The 23,337-nt window shown below is 50.8% G+C and overlaps 8 protein-coding genes across 8 annotated transcripts; 6 read left to right on the plus strand and 2 right to left on the minus strand.

Annotated features, from left to right (window-relative positions):
• Positions 1-689: 689 nt before the first annotated feature.
• UHO2_00128 (uncharacterized protein) lies at positions 690-2,267 on the plus strand (the record flags this gene model as incomplete). Its single annotated transcript, XM_041556748.1, has 1 exon — positions 690-2,267. The coding sequence occupies one exon, from the start codon at positions 690-692 to the stop codon at positions 2,265-2,267; it is 1,578 nt and encodes a 525-aa protein (XP_041412682.1).
• A 692-nt stretch (positions 2,268-2,959) lies between these two features.
• UHO2_00129 (uncharacterized protein) lies at positions 2,960-4,453 on the minus strand (the record flags this gene model as incomplete). The annotated part of the gene is made up of 1 exon (XM_041556749.1): positions 2,960-4,453. One exon carries the CDS (start codon positions 4,451-4,453, stop codon positions 2,960-2,962), a length of 1,494 nt encoding a protein of 497 aa, XP_041412683.1.
• Positions 4,454-6,252: 1,799 nt separating this feature from the next.
• Positions 6,253-6,564, minus strand: UHO2_00130 (uncharacterized protein; the record flags this gene model as incomplete). Its single annotated transcript, XM_041556750.1, has 1 exon — positions 6,253-6,564. One exon carries the CDS (start codon positions 6,562-6,564, stop codon positions 6,253-6,255), a length of 312 nt encoding a protein of 103 aa, XP_041412684.1.
• Positions 6,565-7,696: 1,132 nt separating this feature from the next.
• UHO2_00131 (uncharacterized protein) lies at positions 7,697-9,119 on the plus strand (the record flags this gene model as incomplete). Its single annotated transcript, XM_041556751.1, has 2 exons — positions 7,697-8,644; positions 8,805-9,119. The coding sequence occupies 2 exons, from the start codon at positions 7,697-7,699 to the stop codon at positions 9,117-9,119; spliced, it is 1,263 nt and encodes a 420-aa protein (XP_041412685.1).
• A 951-nt stretch (positions 9,120-10,070) lies between these two features.
• UHO2_00132 (uncharacterized protein) lies at positions 10,071-12,622 on the plus strand (the record flags this gene model as incomplete). Its single annotated transcript, XM_041556752.1, has 3 exons — positions 10,071-10,259; positions 10,437-10,454; positions 10,550-12,622. 3 exons carry the CDS (start codon positions 10,071-10,073, stop codon positions 12,620-12,622), a joined length of 2,280 nt encoding a protein of 759 aa, XP_041412686.1.
• A 156-nt stretch (positions 12,623-12,778) lies between these two features.
• UHO2_00133 (uncharacterized protein) lies at positions 12,779-14,005 on the plus strand (the record flags this gene model as incomplete). The annotated part of the gene is made up of 1 exon (XM_041556753.1): positions 12,779-14,005. One exon carries the CDS (start codon positions 12,779-12,781, stop codon positions 14,003-14,005), a length of 1,227 nt encoding a protein of 408 aa, XP_041412687.1.
• A 3,639-nt stretch (positions 14,006-17,644) lies between these two features.
• On the plus strand, positions 17,645-20,196 carry UHO2_00134 (uncharacterized protein; the record flags this gene model as incomplete). Its single annotated transcript, XM_041556754.1, has 3 exons — positions 17,645-17,833; positions 18,011-18,028; positions 18,124-20,196. The coding sequence occupies 3 exons, from the start codon at positions 17,645-17,647 to the stop codon at positions 20,194-20,196; spliced, it is 2,280 nt and encodes a 759-aa protein (XP_041412688.1).
• A 156-nt stretch (positions 20,197-20,352) lies between these two features.
• On the plus strand, positions 20,353-21,579 carry UHO2_00135 (uncharacterized protein; the record flags this gene model as incomplete). The annotated part of the gene is made up of 1 exon (XM_041556755.1): positions 20,353-21,579. One exon carries the CDS (start codon positions 20,353-20,355, stop codon positions 21,577-21,579), a length of 1,227 nt encoding a protein of 408 aa, XP_041412689.1.
• Positions 21,580-23,337: the final 1,758 nt, after the last annotated feature.

Genomic DNA, 23,337 nt, shown 5'->3' on the forward strand with positions numbered 1-23,337 from the left:
TCTCTATCCCCTTTGCATTGCCACCACTCAGCCTTTCACGTCCATCGCTCGACGCCAAGGCTGAGCAACTCTGCTAGTCTCTTCCTAGCTCCTGACCCTCAGTCTCGTCACTTTGCACTCAGCCTGCTGTTTTGACTTTCTAAGCCACCAACACAGACATACTCTTGAACTCACACACACACACACACACACACACACACACAATGATCTCCCATGTCGTCCGCCCTTCGTGGCGACTCTAAGTAACGTCTTCTGCATCATACAAACATTGTTCAAGCTCCCCCTTTCCACCTTTCTTGATCGGCTCCTTCATTGAAGCTCATCTCACCCTCACTCTTGGTATCAAGAACGTCATCATAGCGTTCTAGCTATCATTACTCGGCGAGCCTCGCTACACTTTTCTTCTAGGGTCCTCGCTTCTCAACCAACACTATCAGGATTGCCGTCCTCACCGCCAATCCATCCGGTCCTCATCTACGTGAATTGGTTTCGTCGCACTGGCTCATAACCCTCCGTCTTTCATTACTCTCTCGTTCCGACACTTGCACCTTGTCAGTCTTGTCTGCCAGCTTCCCTGCTCATCCAGTCAAGTCCAACTCCGACTGCCTTGTTCTCAGTCTAGATACGCTCTACTTGCTTCATCCGCCTCCAGCAATCGCACCTCACCCCCGCATCCCCCCTTGCCCAACATGCAGCCTCTTGGCCCTTTTGCTGTCGATGGCATTGCTGTGCCCATCGCCGACTACGTTGAGCTCAACGGCTTCAACCTCGCCTCCCACACCACTGCCCTTGAGCAATCGGTCCTTGGCAAACCGCATCTCTCATCATCTACCAACACCAACAATCGCGGTCTCACATTGATGCCTCCTACTGTCTGCGGCAAGCGATCTCGATCCAACTCCACCTCGTCTTCTGCCCCCTCCAGCCATGCCTCGGTCTTCTCTTGCTCCGAGAATGACCTCTTCGAGTCCGGCTATGAGACGCAGACCACTTGGCTTGGCGAGCAGACTCCTTCGTCTCGCAAGAGCTCCATGAGCGAAAGCTCGTCTCAGCAGATTGAACACGACCTCGCTTCATGGCGTGCCGACTTGCTTGCTGCTTCTCAGGAGGAGCAACAGCGTTGTGCCAAGCGTCTTCGCGACTTGCAGGGTGAGGTCCTCAGACTTGCCAACCAAGTTGTTAGCACTGCTTCCCAGCAGCCCGTGCAGGCAGCAGCCCCGGTGGTATCTACATCTGCACCTCTCAATATCACTTCTGGCATTTCTCCCTCCTCTTCTGCATCTTCTTCCTCGTCGTCTGCATCCGACGACACCAAGAACTCTTTGGTAGACTCTCTTATTGGTAAATACACCATCTCCACTGACTCCCGCCCCGGTGTTCCTTTGCCCCTGTCATTGCATTCTTCCGCCTCTGTGAACAGTCTCGCTGACCACGGTGATGAGAACGTCTTTGATCTTGACCCTCTAACTCTACTTGCAGATGCCGCCGTCAGAACGCTCGACGCCATCTGGAATGCCTCCACCCCATCCGAGTCCTGTGATCTCGCCAAGGGCAACAGCGCGCTTCCTCTTCAGGTCTTCATCCGCGAAACGCTCCGTCGAGCCCGTGCATCCTGTTCCACCTTGCAGGCCTCGTTGCTCTATTGCGTTCGTCTCGGTGAAGCCTGCAAACGATCTAGACAGATGTCGCTCAGACAATCCACTCGCGCCGCCGGCGTTCAAGTCGAAGTCGAAGCTCAGTCTAGCTCGCCTTTGCACGGCATGAATAAGGAAGAGCTCTGTCTCACTCGCTGCCCCAGACGCATGTTCCTCGCTTCCATCATGGTCGCTTCCAAGTTTGTCCAGGACCGCACCTACTCGAACAGAGCTTGGGCCAAGATCTCGGGTCTTGCTGCCAAAGATCTCGGCAAGCTCGAGCGAGCTTTTCTCAAGGCAATCGACTACCGTCTCATGACATCTGATGTCGAATGGGACAAGTGGACTGCCGAGCTTGCGCAGAGCAACGCTTCCGTCACCGAAGCTAGCAGCAACAAGGGCGTTGCTGGCAGACGCAGCAGCCTCAGCCGCTCGCAGTCTGACAACGTCACCGGTGCTGAACTTGCTCTCGACACCGAGTTGCGCGCTGCCAGCCCACGCCTGCCTAGCCAGGTGCAGCCCAAATATCGTCACCTTGGCGATGCTCAGCAGCAGTCGCAGCCCAGACTCGGCGCGGATATCTCTTTGCCTTTGCCTCGCGCTGCACCTGCCGTCGTCTCTGCCGAGATCTAATCAGATCTGCAGTCAAACGTTGTTGGTTGGAAAAGCAAGTGGACACAGTAGCGGCATCGGTCACCTGTCCTCTCATTTCTCGCCTCGCCCCCTTCTCTTGCCTCACTCTCTCGCATTGACGTCGACTGAGGATCTGTTGTCGTAGCCTGCAACTCCCGTGTACAAGTATGCTTGTCCCTCCGTCCTCGTTCTACTCTCTTTTCCCGTCACCATCGCATTCTCCTCTGTAACTCTCTCTCTCTCTCTCTCTCTCTCCTCTTGCATCATGTACCACCACCATCATCGCACACATCTCTCCACCTTGGCTAATCCTGTCCACCTAGTATACCTTGTTCAGCTGTACCCCCTCTTGCACCTGTTATGACTGCTTCGTCCTGGCTCCAAGGGAAGCTGATGCACTCTCGCCACCCTATGTACCAACACCACCCAGCATCATTCTGCCTGGTCGCGCAAACTCTCTAGCAGTATTTGGAGCCGCAGTACGGTCACCTATATGGGATCTCGCTTCGATATTTCTAGGGATAGCGCTACAAGGCTTTTCTCACTGTTCCCAAGGGCTCATTGTTTTCTCGTTTGTCGTGATGGTCACATGAAATACTATACTTTTTTTTTTTTTTTTTTTTTTTTTTTTTTCTCTTATACTCCACAGTCTCTGCTGGCTTGGATTGAGATTGATTGGCCCCAACCCGTCGCTACCATGACTTGATGCTAGCCGACAGCTGCTTTGCCATCGGTCTCTTTGCAGCTGACAACTGCAAACAAGGCACAAGGACCTTCTCCACTACTTTTCGCACCGTTGCCTTATCTTGATACTCGTTGGCTAGGGGAAGAGCATCCATCAAGCCAGTACCGCTGGTCGGTGCGAAAGGAAGCTTTGACAGAGGAGGTTGAAAATGTTCTGCTTCAGGCCATTGCTCGATCCATGTGGGTAGTCCGAGAAGAGCGAAGATGGAGGCAGCTAGACCTATGTCTCCCCTCTCGCCTTGAAAGAGTTGAGTTCGAATGTAGCCTGAAGCACTCCTAGGATGGTCCAGGGCTGGGTGCGGATGGTATTCTTGGAAATACAACGGGCTATCCGCCTCCCCTTGCGCATCTTGAGCAGCAAGGCTGGTAGCAGAATCGAATGCTTTTTCCCAATCTCTTCTCTCGTCGACCGATTCTTTCTCTTCTGGCTGGTTCCAGATGTCCTCCTCTTGTACATTCGTGCTCGAGGTGGGTGTAAGTGGAGTGAAGAAATGTGCTATGGTCACAGCAAGAGACCAAACATCTATCGCATATGCATCATAACCGGTCTTGGGAGCAAACAGCAATTCGGGTGCCCTAAACACTCCGGTGCCCACTTGATGTACCATTCTTCCCCTCTCTCCTTCACTCTTGACCATCTTCCCACCTTGTTCCAATGGATCGTTTAGCGGCTTGCCGGTGTATGCGGTTCCTAGATCGATCAACTTGACCACCGCAGTGTGACTTAGTAGGATGTTGGATGGTTTAATGTCTCTATGAGCCACTCCTTGTTCATGCAAAAAGGCTATCCCCTCGACCAACTGCTCTGCTACGTTGATCATGAAGCCTTGTACTGTGTTGGTTGCTGTCCAAAGATGCTCTATTGACTTGGCCGGCCTTTGCTGCTCACCTGCATCTTGATTTGGTCGCAGAGAAGGTGGGAGAAGGCTAGGCTCCAAAAGCACCTCTTCCAACGTTGCAGCATACAATGGCATTATTAAATCTACCGTTGCTCCGAAGGCATCTGTTTCGTCATAGACCGCTGCTAACAGCATCGCGACATTTCGATGCTGAGGTAGAGAAGAGAGAAGTGCTATTTCTCGACTAACGTTGTGCGGCTGCGGTTGCTCGTCGGGGCTGACTCTCTTTACACATAGCCATCCTTGCAAGCCTCCTGCGTTGCTTGCTGCATCTGCCAGAGGCACAAGCGACGAGACTGCACGGGAGGATGACGTTGAGCTAAGAGTGTATGGCCATGATGGAGGCGGAGAGGTAAGAGAGACGCGGTAAACGGAGCTACAGAGTCCATCACTATGTGAGATCAACTTGCGCGGACGGAGGATTGAGGACCAGTGTTGCGGGCTCCAGCCGAGGCTTCCACCCACGACCGATAGCTTTTGATTCGATGTGCTGGCATTCGAGTGTTGGTCGAGGTTGTCGTCGAACGATGCTAGCAATGTCATCTTGATTGCTTGTAGCGGTCAAGGCTCGAGCTTGGATCATGGATGGTGTTGAGAAGAGGAAATGCAACCAGTGTTTTCGACCCACTTCTCCAGAGACCAACACGCCGAATTTCAGGTTTCTTTTTTGTGCCTCAATTTCTCTTCCTTTTTTCTTCTTCCTTTTTTTGGAACGATTAAACTCCCGAGCGGGCAAAAAGGAAGGCGGAATAATTGAAGATAACAATTAATACACAGCGTTATCAGGGTCATGATCAGACTCCCTTTACCACAGCCATGTGTTCTATGTAATGCTTGGTTTTCATAGTGTGAACCTAAATGACACTCCATTCACTGCTCTAGTCCTATCCAAGACAGGATGTGTCACTTCATTCATACTCCTGTGTTGCTATGATACTGGGTACCACTGAGCTGTTGCCATGACAACAATCATGTACCTCATTGTGCTTCTCACTTAAGTGGACCTCCTGTACCTCAGTGTCTCGGCTGTGACATGTGCATCTTGCTTGAGATGCCAATGCATCTTCAACTCCCCCCTTCAGCAGGATCTCCAGCCCTATCATCCTAGCCAATCATGAGGTGTTGAGACCCTGTAAAGGTTTTGTCAAGACATCTGCAACATTGTTTGCTGTTCCGACATATTTGATTGCCACATCACCCTCTTGCATGTGATCATGGACAAAATGATACCATGTGTCAATGTGCTTTAACTTCCAATGTTTGGCTGGATCTTTACTCACCTGCATGCACCCCTGGCTATCAGTGTATAGTATGGGCTGAACATCCATGATCTCCAAGTCCTGGAGCAAATATGAGAAGAACAATGCTTCTTGCACCACTTTGGAAGCAGCGATGAACTCTGCTTTGACTGCTGACAATGCCACACATTTTTGAACATGAGACTTCCAACTCACTGGACATCCATACACATATGTTATCGACCCTGAGGTGCTCCTTCATCCATTTGTGGGGTCAGATGCCCAGTTTGCATCAGTATACATCGTTACCAGTGTATCTGAGTGCTCATTTGTCTCCCCTCCTAAGTGCAACTGATATCTGTTTGTCTGGTTCAGGTACTTTACCACATGAATGGCTGCCTTCCATGCACTGTCGATCGGGATTGACATATATCACAACAATATGCCAACAGCAAAGGCAATATCTGGTCAGGCTGTGTTGGAGACCCATAATAGTTGGCTGACCAACTCTTGATACTTCTTTGCTTGCTGAGGTTCACATCTCTCACCTCCAGTGACATTCACTATGCTCAGCATGGGTACCCAAGATTTCTCGTTTGCTCCTCCTAACCATTTGTTCACCATTTCTTTGATGTATGCTGTTAGACCCAGAGATATCATCCTCCATTTTCTAACACATGTGATCTTGATACCCAGAAATTCTTTGATCCTTCCATTGTCTTGTGTCTCCCATTTGTCCATGATCTCTCACTTGGTGCAGTCTACTTCATCACAACTGGGTGATGTTATCAGCATGTCATCCACATATGCTGTAATGATCATGATCTTGTTGCCTGTCCCTCTTGAGTATAGGCATGGTGCACTCAGCATGCAATGAAATCCAATCATCTGGAGATGTGAGTCTAACTCAATGTTCCATTCTCAGCCCAATTGTTTCAGACCATACAGTCCTTTCACTACCTTCAATGCTTTTCTGGGTGGTATTTTGATTCCTACTGGGGGCTTTAGATATACATCATGGTGTATAGTGGAGTTCAGGTACACTTGCTTTACATCAATAGAGTCTATTTCCCAATCTCATATTGCTGCAACAGCAATCACCCCTCAAATGGATTGGATGGGTGCTACTGGTGCAAAGACCTCTGTGTAGTCAATGCCCTCATGTTGGGTGAGACCTTGTGCCATGAGCCAGGCTTTGAACTTTGTCAGCACGAGGTTTGCATTGGTTTTGATCTCAAGTACCCAACACATGTTGATGGTGTTTGCACCCTTCAGGAGGTCAATGATCTCCCACATGCCCATTGCTTCTAATCCATCCAGCTCCTTTTGCATGGCCTCCTCCCAGTGCTTTCTGTCTTCTCCACTCATTGCTTCATGTATGGTTGGGTCCAGGTTCTTTCTCCATTCTGGTTGCATTGTGTCATGGGCCTGGATGCTCAAGAAGCAGGAGGGTCACTGGTTCATATGGACGGAGCACAGGTATCGAAGACCTAGTCGATACCAGTAGAGAGCATGGTCGTAGTGCAGTCTCCATGGAGACCATGGACTCCTATGGATTCACATGCAAAGGAGCACTGAGCCCATATGCGAGGAGGACCAGGCACAGCCACGAGGAGGACCAAGCTCAAAGAGCAGGCGCAGCCACGAGGAGGACCAAGCTCAGATGGTTACCACTCAGGGGCTCGAGAGACAGGAAGTCGACACAGGTCATGAGGAGGAGGAGCAGTGTCGAAGGAGTCGACACCACTCAAGAGGCACAGGGGTGCCAAGCAGGAGAGGCCCCTGAGCAGTACTCGATGAAGAAGGTACTCTCTGGAGAGAGAGCAGGAGCAGCATCGCTGGCAATGCTGTGAAGAGGTATATAACCATGCTTTCTCATCATCATAGGTCGAGTGGATCCCCATCCACTCTACTCACCATAACTAGTTATCACTTCAGCATAAGTATACATTAGTTTCAGTCAGCATAGCAGCAATCTATCAAGGTTGCTCCTCATCGTAGTGTGTGTGTTGTATCACCACTACCTGACGTCCGAAGGTGCCCATAGCAGGTTAGCGGTCCGGATATAGATAGAACCGAAGGCAGTAGTCCACTGCGGTCCGGGGATCACTTCAAGCATCAAGTCAACACACTGGACACTCGTGTTGACGCCACCAACCTTATCACCAACACCATCAACCTCATTATCATCGACATCACCAATCTCATCACCAACACCATCAACCTCATTATCATCGACATCACCAACACCATCAACCTCATCATCATCAACACTCACACCAGACCTTGGTGTCATCATAACATTGATATTGATTGTGCCGAGCTACCCCTGAACGGAGTGTCCACAGAGGTCAGCCGAAACCTACGATAGTATATACAACAAACGCCACCTGCTGTCACTGCACAACTTGATAGTCACCGAGTATCTCGAGACAATAGCTGTCGCACAGTTTGATAGTCACCGAGTATCTTGACAGACCGACCTGGGTTTCAGGCGCGAGACCCCTGACATTAGAGTGGATCGTTCAAGCAGCTCCTCACGATCACCATGACGGACCCAGACCTCAACAATAAGCTCGATAGACTACTCACTCTATTGGAAGCTCAGCTAGAGCTTACTAGGCAGGGTCATCGAGAGGAACGACTACAACGAGCTCAGCTGGGTAGGGAGGAGACAATGGACCTCTCTCACTCGGAAGACCAAGCAGGAGGAGGAGATGAGTCTATGATAGGAGACCCACATACTCCTACTCCGGCTCCACGACCAAGACGATCAGTCTCATTCAACCTGGATGAGCAGGAGGACATCAACTACGAGAAGTATGCTTCACCTACTGGGCCAAGATATGTCAAGACTAAGCTGGACCCCTACAGCAGGACTAGGACGGATCCTTACCCCCTGGACCACGAGGAGGATACCAGCATCATGGCAGAGCTTAACCGGTCAAAGCCCATTGCCACCCCCTTTCCAAAGTTCAATCCCCGAGACATGGAGATCTTCATTCTAGAAGCCGAAGCATGGTTTAAGTTCAACCAGGTGTATGAGCAGTCTAGGATGATCAATCACATGGGTGCTCAACTGGAAGGGACAGCAAGAGAGTGGTGGACCTCCAAGCTCCGCATTGATAGAGCTAGAGAAGGAAGGTTGTTCAATGATTGGCACTACTTCACAGAGCGACTGTCAGAGCAGTTCAACCCACGCAATGCTAGGATGGAGGCATACAACAAGCTGTTGGCTCTCAGACTCACAAGTGATGCTCCTGGTGCCGCCACACGTCATGTAGAGCGGTTCAGAGACTTGGAGGGACAGGTCAACCTAGATGACAACGAGCTAGTGATTGATCTCTTCAGAGGAAGTCTCACTCGCAGCATACAGGAGAAGTTTGAGAGGAATCCACCCAGGAAGAGATGGGAGTGGTATCGAGAGGTTGAGGAGATCGATCGACAGAGGATGCTACTACAGCAGTCTGTCAGGGGTCTCGCGCCTGAAACCCAGGTCGGTCTGTCGAGATACTCGGTGACTATCAAACTGTGCGACAGCTATTGTCTCGAGATACTCGGTGACTATCAAGTTGTGCAGTGACAGCAGGTGGCGTTTGTTGTATATACTATCGTAGGTTTCGGCTGACCTCTGTGGACACTCCGTTCAGGGGTAGCTCGGCACGATCAATATCAATGTTATGATGACACCAAGGTCTGGTGTGAGTGTTGATGATGATGAGATTGATGGTGTTGGTGATGAGATTGGTGATGTCGATGATAATGAGGTTGATGGTGTTGGTGATAAGGTTGGTGGCGTCGATGATAATGAGGTTGATGGTGTTGGTGATAAGGTTGGTGGCGTCAACACGAGTGTCCAGTGTGTTGACTTGATGCTTGAAGTGATCCCCGGACCGCAGTGGACTACTGCCTTCGGTTCTATCTATATCCGGACCGCTAACCTGCTATGGGCGCCTTCGGACGTCAGGTAGTGGTGATACAACACACACACTACGATGAGGAGCAACCTTGATAGATTGCTGCTATGCTGACTGAAACTAATGTATACTTATGCTGAAGTGATAACTAGTTATGGTGAGTAGAGTGGATGGGGATCCACTCGACCTATGATGATGAGAAAGCATGGTTATATACCTCTTCACAGCATCGCCAGCGATGCTGCTCCTGCTCTCTCTCCAGAGAGTACTTTCTTCATCGAGTACTGCTCAGGGGCCTCTCCTGCTTGGCACCCCTGTGCCTCTTGAGTGGTGTCGACTCCTTCGACACTGCTCCTCCTCCTCATGACCTGTGTCGACTCCTTTGACACTGCTCCTCCTCCTCATGACCTGTGTCGACTTCCTGTCTCTCGAGCCCCTGAGTGGTAACCATCTGAGCTTGGTCCTCCTCATGGCTGCGCCTGCTCTTTGAGCTTGGTCCTCCTCGTGGCTGTGCCTGGTCCTCCTCGCATATGGGCTCAGTGCTCCTTTGCATGTGAATCCATAGGAGTCCATGGTCTCCATGGAGACTGCACTACGACCATGCTCTCTACTGGTATCGACTAGATCTTCGATACCTGTGCTCCGTCCATATGAACCAGTGACCCTCCTGCTTCTTGAGCATCCAGGCCCATGACACAGTCCTCGGCTAGACACTCACTCCCAAATGCCATGTCACCTCCACTAAGAACTGGGTCTCGGCCAAATCAAAGTTCGATCCCCATCCGACAACCCACCCAACCTTATCCAGCTCGATCACCATCACAAGCAACTACACAAGCAACTATACAAAACCTAAACCGACCCCTTCCTCATCATCCCACCCAACCCTCGAAGCAAGGAAGCCCTGCTCCATCAGGTATCAACACCTGTCATGTATGCAAGGGTATCGGCCATTGGGCCAGAGACTGCCCCAGCAGGAGGGTAAACCCTCTTAGCTCTCGACCCATGGGACCAAAGGTTATGGTCACCACAGCAGACCCCTTCGAGGAGGCCACCGACTCAGGAGATGGCCACACAGGCAGCACTGAGACGGGTGACCCCGAGGCCATGGACCTCAGCTCATACCAGCAACCCATGGACCCCGATCACGAGGAGGAGCACGATGATGATGACAACGAGGGAAACGTCAGTGGGGTGATGCACTGATGGCATGCATTGCTCTACAAACCTCCTCGCCATCACTCTGTATATATCAAGATTGTCAAGTATGTTTCTCTACCAGTGGAGGCAAAGCAGTACTGGAGCTCTCTGGAATGGTTCAAGACCATCCTGCTCGGATACTAGCTGATACCGGTGCTGGTTTGTCCATAGTCTCAGATTCTTTCATTAGTAAGTACCAAATACCCACAAAACCCATAAAAACAAGATCGATCCATGGTGTCACTGGGCACCAACTCTCCATCAATAGTTCTGCGAGCATGCAGGTATCTATTGGTACACACAATCTGGGTGTGGTCGAAGCTTCAGTGGCCGACACTGCGGACTATGACCTCATCCTGGGGTTCACTGAGCTACGGAGGCTCAAACCCACCATACAATGGGATACGGGCCAGCTGGAGTTCAAGACTCAGGAGCAGGACCAACCCCCTAGGAGACCCCCTGAAGCAGCAAGAGCAGGGGACCTAACCATGAGGAGACCAACCCTTCATGGTAACGAGTTTGTCTCAGCAGAGCGCATACTACGAGCAGCTCTGGAAGATGGACCCATAGGGTTCATGCTGTTAGAGGAGCCACCATCATCACTCCCGGCCTTTGGTTTTGTACCTACAGGCGCAGACAAAGGAGTCGAGATGGAGGTGGAGGTAGATAAGGTGGTGATGGCTGCAGACATACCAAAGCCATACCAACACCTGCGAGATGTGTTTGATGAGGTGGAAGCAGACAAGCTGCCCCATCATACCGAGCATGATCTCCACCTCGAGTTGATAGAAGGAGGTAAGCCACCTCAAGGGCCCCTATACCTTAAGGGACCCAAGGAGATGTCCGAGTTGAGGAGATACTTGGATGAGAACCTCGAGAAGGGGTTCATAAGACCATCGAAGAGCCCGGCACGATCACCAGTGCTCTTCGTACCAAAGAAGGATGGAGGTCTCAGACTCTGTGTGGACTACAGAGGTCTCAACGAGATCACTGTCAAGAACAGGGCACCATTGCCCCTCATCGAGGAGCAGCTGTTCTTACTCAGGAAGGCAAGGATCTATACCAAGCTAGACCTTAGAGCAGCATACAACCTCATCCGGATTGCTAAAGGAGATGAATGGAAGACAGCTTTTGGCACTCAGTTGGGACTCTATGAGTACCTAGTGATGCCCTTTGGCCTAGCCAATGCTCCGGCTCACTTCCAGTCATTCATCAATGACATCTTCCGAGACATCATTGGAGTATATGTAGTGGTATACTTAGATGACTTCCTGATCTTCAGTGACACTGAAGAGGTACATGTGAAGCATGTCACCGAGGTCCTCACTCGCTTAAGGAGCAACAGGCTCTTTGCTAAGCTGTCGAAGTGTGAGTTCCACACCAAGACAGTCGAGTTCCTGGGGTACATCATCAAGCCAACGGGCATAGAGATGGACCCAGAAAAGGTGCGCACTGTCAAGGAGTGGCCAATGCCAGAGTCAATCCATGACATCCAGAGGTTCCTGGGTTTTGCCAACTTCTATCGAAGGTTCATAGCCCACTTTGCTCGCATAGCCAAGCCCTTGACAGCACTGGTAAAGCCTATAGAACGGTTCAAGAAGTTCGAGCTACCAGAGGAGGCCCAACAGGCCTTCCACAAGCTCATCCAGGCCTTCACATCAGCAGGAGTGCTTCAGCACTTCGACTACCACCTTCCAACAAGGTTGGAGACTGATGCAAGTGACTTTGCTATAGCAGGAGTGCTCAAGCAGGAGCATGAAGGACGATGGCATCCAGTGGCCTTCTACTCTAGGAAGATGTCTTCTGCCGAGAAGAACTATGAGATCCATGATAAGGAGCTCCTAGCTGTGGTCGCCTGCCTCACTCAGTGGCGACACATGCTAGCTGGACTACCGAACCAACTGGTCATCCTCACTGACCATGAAGCCCTCAAGTACTTCAAGTCACAGAGACGCATCACAGGTCGACAGGCTCGATGGGCCATACTACTAGCAGACTTCGACTTCATATTGCAGTATCGACCAGGAGACAAAGGTGGTGAACCCGATGCTCTCACCAGAAGGACAGACATGCAACCAGCTGGTGAAGAGCAGGATCACAATGTGAGGCAACTACTGCCTCCTCGAGTGTTCAAGGAGACAGCAGACCATGACTCGCTCCTAGTGGCCCCCATGATCTCGATGGAGTCCATAGCATCAAAAGGTCTCAAAGACCTGGTCCAGATCTTCCAGCCCTTAGACCAAGAGCTACAGGAGATACATAGGAAGAAGCCCTTCGAGGTCAGGGATGACCTATGGTACAGTGGAGGAAGGTTGGTTATCCCCAAAGTGATCATGCCAGGGAGGACCAACAACTGACACTCAAGGAGTGCCAAAGAGGTAGATGGACAGTCTCTCTCTGTAGAGCATCTGCGATTCATGGTGATGACCCAATGCCATGATGGTATTACTGCTGGACATGTAGGAAGAGATGCTACCATCAAGGCAGCTCAATGACATTACTGGTGGCCAAACATGACAGCTTGGATTGCAGACTATGTAGCAAGTTGTCCTGTATGTGCTAGGTACAAAGCTCCTCGTCATCGTCCATATGGTTTGCTACAGCCACTAGCAACCCCAGACAGGCCCTGGGGCTCCATATCCCTCGACTTCATCGAAGGACTACCAACATCGAAGAAGTATGACTCCAAGACCTATGACTCTATCTTAGTCATTGTCGACAGGCTAACCAAGTTTGCCATACTAGCTCCAACCCATAAGACAGTCACGGCCAAACAGACTGCAGTATTGCTATATGGACACATGGTTAGACTCTTTGGATATCCAGATCACATGGTCTCGGACCGAGGCAGGCAGTTCATATCAGGAGCATGGAAGGCATTTGCAGAGCAAATGGGTGTGAAGCACTCACTTAGCACGGCTTACCATCCTCAAACTGATGGTCAGACAGAGAGAGTCAATCAGGTCATAGAGCAATATCTCAGGATGTACTGCAACTATGAGCAGAATGACTGGGCCAACCTGCTGGACACTGCGGCCTTTGTATACAACAACACGGTCCACAACAGCATTGGTGTCTCACCATTCTTTGCATGCTATGGATGGAACCCCAAAGCTCATCCTGACATCCCTCAACGACTAGGAGTCAATGATCCAGGTCGCTTCGAGTACCTCATGGATGGAAAGGAGCGTTGCAAGTACCTCCAGGAGCAGATCAGAGAGGCACAACGTAGATCAGTAGACCAGTATAACAGGAAGCACAAGGACATTGAGTTTAAGGTGGGTGATATGGTCTATATCAACCGCCGAAACTGGAAGACATGGAGACCCACACCCAAGTTGGATACCCGGTTTGCAGGACCCTACCCAGTTCAGGAACGGGTAGGACGCCGAGCTTACCGAATCACATTGCCAGCAAACCTTAGGGTGCATGATGTGTTCCATGTCTCCATGCTCGAGCCAGCAAGAACAAGTTCTCTTCCTCAACGTGCTGAACAGCCCACCATACCATCACTTCCAGATGAGGACCTCGATTTCGAAGTCGAAGCACTCATCGACAAGCGTTCACACAATGGGACTACGGAGTACAAGGTGTTGTGGAGAGGGTACTCAGAGGAAGCTGCTTCATGGGAACCAGTAGAGAACCTCAACTGTCCCGACCTCATCCAGGAGTATGAGGTGTCGGAGGGGGGACGAGTGAGTAGACAGAGTGGAGAGAGGAGGAGAGAACAGGAGGAGTAGAGAGAGGAAGAGGAAGGAGGATGACGTTGAGAGAAGGAGGAAGGATGATGTTGGCGATGTTGTCAAGGAGGAGGAGTCAGCATGAACCAGACCAGAGCACGCCTCGACGGAGCTCGGCTCTTAAGAGGGGGGTAGTGTCATGGGCCTGGATGCTCAAGAAGCAGGAGGGTCACTGGTTCATATGGACGGAGCACAGGTATCGAAGACCTAGTCGATACCAGTAGAGAGCATGGTCGTAGTGCAGTCTCCATGGAGACCATGGACTCCTATGGATTCACATGCAAAGGAGCACTGAGCCCATATGCGAGGAGGACCAGGCACAGCCACGAGGAGGACCAAGCTCAAAGAGCAGGCGCAGCCACGAGGAGGACCAAGCTCAGATGGTTACCACTCAGGGGCTCGAGAGACAGGAAGTCGACACAGGTCATGAGGAGGAGGAGCAGTGTCGAAGGAGTCGACACCACTCAAGAGGCACAGGGGTGCCAAGCAGGAGAGGCCCCTGAGCAGTACTCGATGAAGAAGGTACTCTCTGGAGAGAGAGCAGGAGCAGCATCGCTGGCAATGCTGTGAAGAGGTATATAACCATGCTTTCTCATCATCATAGGTCGAGTGGATCCCCATCCACTCTACTCACCATAACTAGTTATCACTTCAGCATAAGTATACATTAGTTTCAGTCAGCATAGCAGCAATCTATCAAGGTTGCTCCTCATCGTAGTGTGTGTGTTGTATCACCACTACCTGACGTCCGAAGGTGCCCATAGCAGGTTAGCGGTCCGGATATAGATAGAACCGAAGGCAGTAGTCCACTGCGGTCCGGGGATCACTTCAAGCATCAAGTCAACACACTGGACACTCGTGTTGACGCCACCAACCTTATCACCAACACCATCAACCTCATTATCATCGACATCACCAATCTCATCACCAACACCATCAACCTCATTATCATCGACATCACCAACACCATCAACCTCATCATCATCAACACTCACACCAGACCTTGGTGTCATCATAACATTGATATTGATTGTGCCGAGCTACCCCTGAACGGAGTGTCCACAGAGGTCAGCCGAAACCTACGATAGTATATACAACAAACGCCACCTGCTGTCACTGCACAACTTGATAGTCACCGAGTATCTCGAGACAATAGCTGTCGCACAGTTTGATAGTCACCGAGTATCTTGACAGACCGACCTGGGTTTCAGGCGCGAGACCCCTGACATTAGAGTGGATCGTTCAAGCAGCTCCTCACGATCACCATGACGGACCCAGACCTCAACAATAAGCTCGATAGACTACTCACTCTATTGGAAGCTCAGCTAGAGCTTACTAGGCAGGGTCATCGAGAGGAACGACTACAACGAGCTCAGCTGGGTAGGGAGGAGACAATGGACCTCTCTCACTCGGAAGACCAAGCAGGAGGAGGAGATGAGTCTATGATAGGAGACCCACATACTCCTACTCCGGCTCCACGACCAAGACGATCAGTCTCATTCAACCTGGATGAGCAGGAGGACATCAACTACGAGAAGTATGCTTCACCTACTGGGCCAAGATATGTCAAGACTAAGCTGGACCCCTACAGCAGGACTAGGACGGATCCTTACCCCCTGGACCACGAGGAGGATACCAGCATCATGGCAGAGCTTAACCGGTCAAAGCCCATTGCCACCCCCTTTCCAAAGTTCAATCCCCGAGACATGGAGATCTTCATTCTAGAAGCCGAAGCATGGTTTAAGTTCAACCAGGTGTATGAGCAGTCTAGGATGATCAATCACATGGGTGCTCAACTGGAAGGGACAGCAAGAGAGTGGTGGACCTCCAAGCTCCGCATTGATAGAGCTAGAGAAGGAAGGTTGTTCAATGATTGGCACTACTTCACAGAGCGACTGTCAGAGCAGTTCAACCCACGCAATGCTAGGATGGAGGCATACAACAAGCTGTTGGCTCTCAGACTCACAAGTGATGCTCCTGGTGCCGCCACACGTCATGTAGAGCGGTTCAGAGACTTGGAGGGACAGGTCAACCTAGATGACAACGAGCTAGTGATTGATCTCTTCAGAGGAAGTCTCACTCGCAGCATACAGGAGAAGTTTGAGAGGAATCCACCCAGGAAGAGATGGGAGTGGTATCGAGAGGTTGAGGAGATCGATCGACAGAGGATGCTACTACAGCAGTCTGTCAGGGGTCTCGCGCCTGAAACCCAGGTCGGTCTGTCGAGATACTCGGTGACTATCAAACTGTGCGACAGCTATTGTCTCGAGATACTCGGTGACTATCAAGTTGTGCAGTGACAGCAGGTGGCGTTTGTTGTATATACTATCGTAGGTTTCGGCTGACCTCTGTGGACACTCCGTTCAGGGGTAGCTCGGCACGATCAATATCAATGTTATGATGACACCAAGGTCTGGTGTGAGTGTTGATGATGATGAGATTGATGGTGTTGGTGATGAGATTGGTGATGTCGATGATAATGAGGTTGATGGTGTTGGTGATAAGGTTGGTGGCGTCGATGATAATGAGGTTGATGGTGTTGGTGATAAGGTTGGTGGCGTCAACACGAGTGTCCAGTGTGTTGACTTGATGCTTGAAGTGATCCCCGGACCGCAGTGGACTACTGCCTTCGGTTCTATCTATATCCGGACCGCTAACCTGCTATGGGCGCCTTCGGACGTCAGGTAGTGGTGATACAACACACACACTACGATGAGGAGCAACCTTGATAGATTGCTGCTATGCTGACTGAAACTAATGTATACTTATGCTGAAGTGATAACTAGTTATGGTGAGTAGAGTGGATGGGGATCCACTCGACCTATGATGATGAGAAAGCATGGTTATATACCTCTTCACAGCATCGCCAGCGATGCTGCTCCTGCTCTCTCTCCAGAGAGTACTTTCTTCATCGAGTACTGCTCAGGGGCCTCTCCTGCTTGGCACCCCTGTGCCTCTTGAGTGGTGTCGACTCCTTCGACACTGCTCCTCCTCCTCATGACCTGTGTCGACTCCTTTGACACTGCTCCTCCTCCTCATGACCTGTGTCGACTTCCTGTCTCTCGAGCCCCTGAGTGGTAACCATCTGAGCTTGGTCCTCCTCATGGCTGCGCCTGCTCTTTGAGCTTGGTCCTCCTCGTGGCTGTGCCTGGTCCTCCTCGCATATGGGCTCAGTGCTCCTTTGCATGTGAATCCATAGGAGTCCATGGTCTCCATGGAGACTGCACTACGACCATGCTCTCTACTGGTATCGACTAGATCTTCGATACCTGTGCTCCGTCCATATGAACCAGTGACCCTCCTGCTTCTTGAGCATCCAGGCCCATGACACAGTCCTCGGCTAGACACTCACTCCCAAATGCCATGTCACCTCCACTAAGAACTGGGTCTCGGCCAAATCAAAGTTCGATCCCCATCCGACAACCCACCCAACCTTATCCAGCTCGATCACCATCACAAGCAACTACACAAGCAACTATACAAAACCTAAACCGACCCCTTCCTCATCATCCCACCCAACCCTCGAAGCAAGGAAGCCCTGCTCCATCAGGTATCAACACCTGTCATGTATGCAAGGGTATCGGCCATTGGGCCAGAGACTGCCCCAGCAGGAGGGTAAACCCTCTTAGCTCTCGACCCATGGGACCAAAGGTTATGGTCACCACAGCAGACCCCTTCGAGGAGGCCACCGACTCAGGAGATGGCCACACAGGCAGCACTGAGACGGGTGACCCCGAGGCCATGGACCTCAGCTCATACCAGCAACCCATGGACCCCGATCACGAGGAGGAGCACGATGATGATGACAACGAGGGAAACGTCAGTGGGGTGATGCACTGATGGCATGCATTGCTCTACAAACCTCCTCGCCATCACTCTGTATATATCAAGATTGTCAAGTATGTTTCTCTACCAGTGGAGGCAAAGCAGTACTGGAGCTCTCTGGAATGGTTCAAGACCATCCTGCTCGGATACTAGCTGATACCGGTGCTGGTTTGTCCATAGTCTCAGATTCTTTCATTAGTAAGTACCAAATACCCACAAAACCCATAAAAACAAGATCGATCCATGGTGTCACTGGGCACCAACTCTCCATCAATAGTTCTGCGAGCATGCAGGTATCTATTGGTACACACAATCTGGGTGTGGTCGAAGCTTCAGTGGCCGACACTGCGGACTATGACCTCATCCTGGGGTTCACTGAGCTACGGAGGCTCAAACCCACCATACAATGGGATACGGGCCAGCTGGAGTTCAAGACTCAGGAGCAGGACCAACCCCCTAGGAGACCCCCTGAAGCAGCAAGAGCAGGGGACCTAACCATGAGGAGACCAACCCTTCATGGTAACGAGTTTGTCTCAGCAGAGCGCATACTACGAGCAGCTCTGGAAGATGGACCCATAGGGTTCATGCTGTTAGAGGAGCCACCATCATCACTCCCGGCCTTTGGTTTTGTACCTACAGGCGCAGACAAAGGAGTCGAGATGGAGGTGGAGGTAGATAAGGTGGTGATGGCTGCAGACATACCAAAGCCATACCAACACCTGCGAGATGTGTTTGATGAGGTGGAAGCAGACAAGCTGCCCCATCATACCGAGCATGATCTCCACCTCGAGTTGATAGAAGGAGGTAAGCCACCTCAAGGGCCCCTATACCTTAAGGGACCCAAGGAGATGTCCGAGTTGAGGAGATACTTGGATGAGAACCTCGAGAAGGGGTTCATAAGACCATCGAAGAGCCCGGCACGATCACCAGTGCTCTTCGTACCAAAGAAGGATGGAGGTCTCAGACTCTGTGTGGACTACAGAGGTCTCAACGAGATCACTGTCAAGAACAGGGCACCATTGCCCCTCATCGAGGAGCAGCTGTTCTTACTCAGGAAGGCAAGGATCTATACCAAGCTAGACCTTAGAGCAGCATACAACCTCATCCGGATTGCTAAAGGAGATGAATGGAAGACAGCTTTTGGCACTCAGTTGGGACTCTATGAGTACCTAGTGATGCCCTTTGGCCTAGCCAATGCTCCGGCTCACTTCCAGTCATTCATCAATGACATCTTCCGAGACATCATTGGAGTATATGTAGTGGTATACTTAGATGACTTCCTGATCTTCAGTGACACTGAAGAGGTACATGTGAAGCATGTCACCGAGGTCCTCACTCGCTTAAGGAGCAACAGGCTCTTTGCTAAGCTGTCGAAGTGTGAGTTCCACACCAAGACAGTCGAGTTCCTGGGGTACATCATCAAGCCAACGGGCATAGAGATGGACCCAGAAAAGGTGCGCACTGTCAAGGAGTGGCCAATGCCAGAGTCAATCCATGACATCCAGAGGTTCCTGGGTTTTGCCAACTTCTATCGAAGGTTCATAGCCCACTTTGCTCGCATAGCCAAGCCCTTGACAGCACTGGTAAAGCCTATAGAACGGTTCAAGAAGTTCGAGCTACCAGAGGAGGCCCAACAGGCCTTCCACAAGCTCATCCAGGCCTTCACATCAGCAGGAGTGCTTCAGCACTTCGACTACCACCTTCCAACAAGGTTGGAGACTGATGCAAGTGACTTTGCTATAGCAGGAGTGCTCAAGCAGGAGCATGAAGGACGATGGCATCCAGTGGCCTTCTACTCTAGGAAGATGTCTTCTGCCGAGAAGAACTATGAGATCCATGATAAGGAGCTCCTAGCTGTGGTCGCCTGCCTCACTCAGTGGCGACACATGCTAGCTGGACTACCGAACCAACTGGTCATCCTCACTGACCATGAAGCCCTCAAGTACTTCAAGTCACAGAGACGCATCACAGGTCGACAGGCTCGATGGGCCATACTACTAGCAGACTTCGACTTCATATTGCAGTATCGACCAGGAGACAAAGGTGGTGAACCCGATGCTCTCACCAGAAGGACAGACATGCAACCAGCTGGTGAAGAGCAGGATCACAATGTGAGGCAACTACTGCCTCCTCGAGTGTTCAAGGAGACAGCAGACCATGACTCGCTCCTAGTGGCCCCCATGATCTCGATGGAGTCCATAGCATCAAAAGGTCTCAAAGACCTGGTCCAGATCTTCCAGCCCTTAGACCAAGAGCTACAGGAGATACATAGGAAGAAGCCCTTCGAGGTCAGGGATGACCTATGGTACAGTGGAGGAAGGTTGGTTATCCCCAAAGTGATCATGCCAGGGAGGACCAACAACTGACACTCAAGGAGTGCCAAAGAGGTAGATGGACAGTCTCTCTCTGTAGAGCATCTGCGATTCATGGTGATGACCCAATGCCATGATGGTATTACTGCTGGACATGTAGGAAGAGATGCTACCATCAAGGCAGCTCAATGACATTACTGGTGGCCAAACATGACAGCTTGGATTGCAGACTATGTAGCAAGTTGTCCTGTATGTGCTAGGTACAAAGCTCCTCGTCATCGTCCATATGGTTTGCTACAGCCACTAGCAACCCCAGACAGGCCCTGGGGCTCCATATCCCTCGACTTCATCGAAGGACTACCAACATCGAAGAAGTATGACTCCAAGACCTATGACTCTATCTTAGTCATTGTCGACAGGCTAACCAAGTTTGCCATACTAGCTCCAACCCATAAGACAGTCACGGCCAAACAGACTGCAGTATTGCTATATGGACACATGGTTAGACTCTTTGGATATCCAGATCACATGGTCTCGGACCGAGGCAGGCAGTTCATATCAGGAGCATGGAAGGCATTTGCAGAGCAAATGGGTGTGAAGCACTCACTTAGCACGGCTTACCATCCTCAAACTGATGGTCAGACAGAGAGAGTCAATCAGGTCATAGAGCAATATCTCAGGATGTACTGCAACTATGAGCAGAATGACTGGGCCAACCTGCTGGACACTGCGGCCTTTGTATACAACAACACGGTCCACAACAGCATTGGTGTCTCACCATTCTTTGCATGCTATGGATGGAACCCCAAAGCTCATCCTGACATCCCTCAACGACTAGGAGTCAATGATCCAGGTCGCTTCGAGTACCTCATGGATGGAAAGGAGCGTTGCAAGTACCTCCAGGAGCAGATCAGAGAGGCACAACGTAGATCAGTAGACCAGTATAACAGGAAGCACAAGGACATTGAGTTTAAGGTGGGTGATATGGTCTATATCAACCGCCGAAACTGGAAGACATGGAGACCCACACCCAAGTTGGATACCCGGTTTGCAGGACCCTACCCAGTTCAGGAACGGGTAGGACGCCGAGCTTACCGAATCACATTGCCAGCAAACCTTAGGGTGCATGATGTGTTCCATGTCTCCATGCTCGAGCCAGCAAGAACAAGTTCTCTTCCTCAACGTGCTGAACAGCCCACCATACCATCACTTCCAGATGAGGACCTCGATTTCGAAGTCGAAGCACTCATCGACAAGCGTTCACACAATGGGACTACGGAGTACAAGGTGTTGTGGAGAGGGTACTCAGAGGAAGCTGCTTCATGGGAACCAGTAGAGAACCTCAACTGTCCCGACCTCATCCAGGAGTATGAGGTGTCGGAGGGGGGACGAGTGAGTAGACAGAGTGGAGAGAGGAGGAGAGAACAGGAGGAGTAGAGAGAGGAAGAGGAAGGAGGATGACGTTGAGAGAAGGAGGAAGGATGATGTTGGCGATGTTGTCAAGGAGGAGGAGTCAGCATGAACCAGACCAGAGCACGCCTCGACGGAGCTCGGCTCTTAAGAGGGGGGTAGTGTCATGGGCCTGGATGCTCAAGAAGCAGGAGGGTCACTGGTTCATATGGACGGAGCACAGGTATCGAAGACCTAGTCGATACCAGTAGAGAGCATGGTCGTAGTGCAGTCTCCATGGAGACCATGGACTCCTATGGATTCACATGCAAAGGAGCACTGAGCCCATATGCGAGGAGGACCAGGCACAGCCACGAGGAGGACCAAGCTCAAAGAGCAGGCGCAGCCACGAGGAGGACCAAGCTCAGATGGTTACCACTCAGGGGCTCGAGAGACAGGAAGTCGACACAGGTCATGAGGAGGAGGAGCAGTGTCAAAGGAGTCGACACAGGTCATGAGGAGGAGGAGCAGTGTCGAAGGAGTCGACACCACTCAAGAGGCACAGGGGTGCCAAGCAGGAGAGGCCCCTGAGCAGTACTCGATGAAGAAGGTACTCTCTGGAGAGAGAGCAGGAGCAGCATCGCTGGCAATGCTGTGAAGAGGTATATAACCATGCTTTCTCATCATCATAGGTCGAGTGGATCCCCATCCACTCTACTCACCATAACTAGTTATCACTTCAGCATAAGTATACATTAGTTTCAGTCAGCATAGCAGCAATCTATCAAGGTTGCTCCTCATCGTAGTGTGTGTGTTGTATCACCACTACCTGACGTCCGAAGGTGCCCATAGCAGGTTAGCGGTCCGGATATAGATAGAACCGAAGGCAGTAGTCCACTGCGGTCCGGGGATCACTTCAAGCATCAAGTCAACACACTGGACACTCGTGTTGACGCCACCAACCTTATCACCAACACCATCAACCTCATTATCATCGACATCACCAATCTCATCACCAACACCATCAACCTCATTATCATCGACATCACCAATCTCATCACCAACACCATCAACCTCATCATCATCAACACTCACACCAGACCTTGGTGTCATCATAACATTGATATTGATCGTGCCGAGCTACCCCTGAACGGAGTGTCCACAGAGGTCAGCCGAAACCTACGATAGTATATACAACAAACGCCACCTGCTGTCACTGCACAACTTGATAGTCACCGAGTATCTCGAGACAATAGCTGTCGCACAGTTTGATAGTCACCGAGTATCTCGACAGACCGACCTGGGTTTCAGGCGCGAGACCCCTGACACATTGCTACAAGTCCAAAAGATTCACTGTCAATCTGAGTTTCAGCAATTGATCCTTGTTCCATCACCTCTGCTGTTCCTCCACTTAACCTTTCTTCCAAATCTGTCTCCATATCCATGTATTCTTGTAGTGACCCTTCATCTGTTTCGTCGAATATATTTTCTTTGTTATATCCTAGATCTTCAAAATTCTCTTCTGTCATCATTGCTGGAGGTGCCTTTGTGTTGACTGGTCACCACTCCATTCTGTCTGACCAGCACTTTGATTCCATGAATTTTGCTGAATTGCTCCAGAACATGTTCAGATTATAGTCCAGACTGTAGAATAGCCAGTCCTTTCTCTCTAGACTGTATCCCAAGAAAATGGATGTGATGGCTTGCTGGTCCAGTTTCTTGTTGTCCCATTTGACTTTGGGTATGTTTACCCATGCCAGACAACCAAACACTCATAGGAGTCTTAAAAGCTTGCTCTGGCAACTT

The sequence above is a fragment of the Ustilago hordei genome (assembly GCF_900519145.1).
Source record: "Ustilago hordei strain Uho2 genome assembly, contig: UHO2_contig_01, whole genome shotgun sequence".
Lineage (NCBI taxonomy): Eukaryota > Fungi > Basidiomycota > Ustilaginomycetes > Ustilaginales > Ustilaginaceae > Ustilago > Ustilago hordei.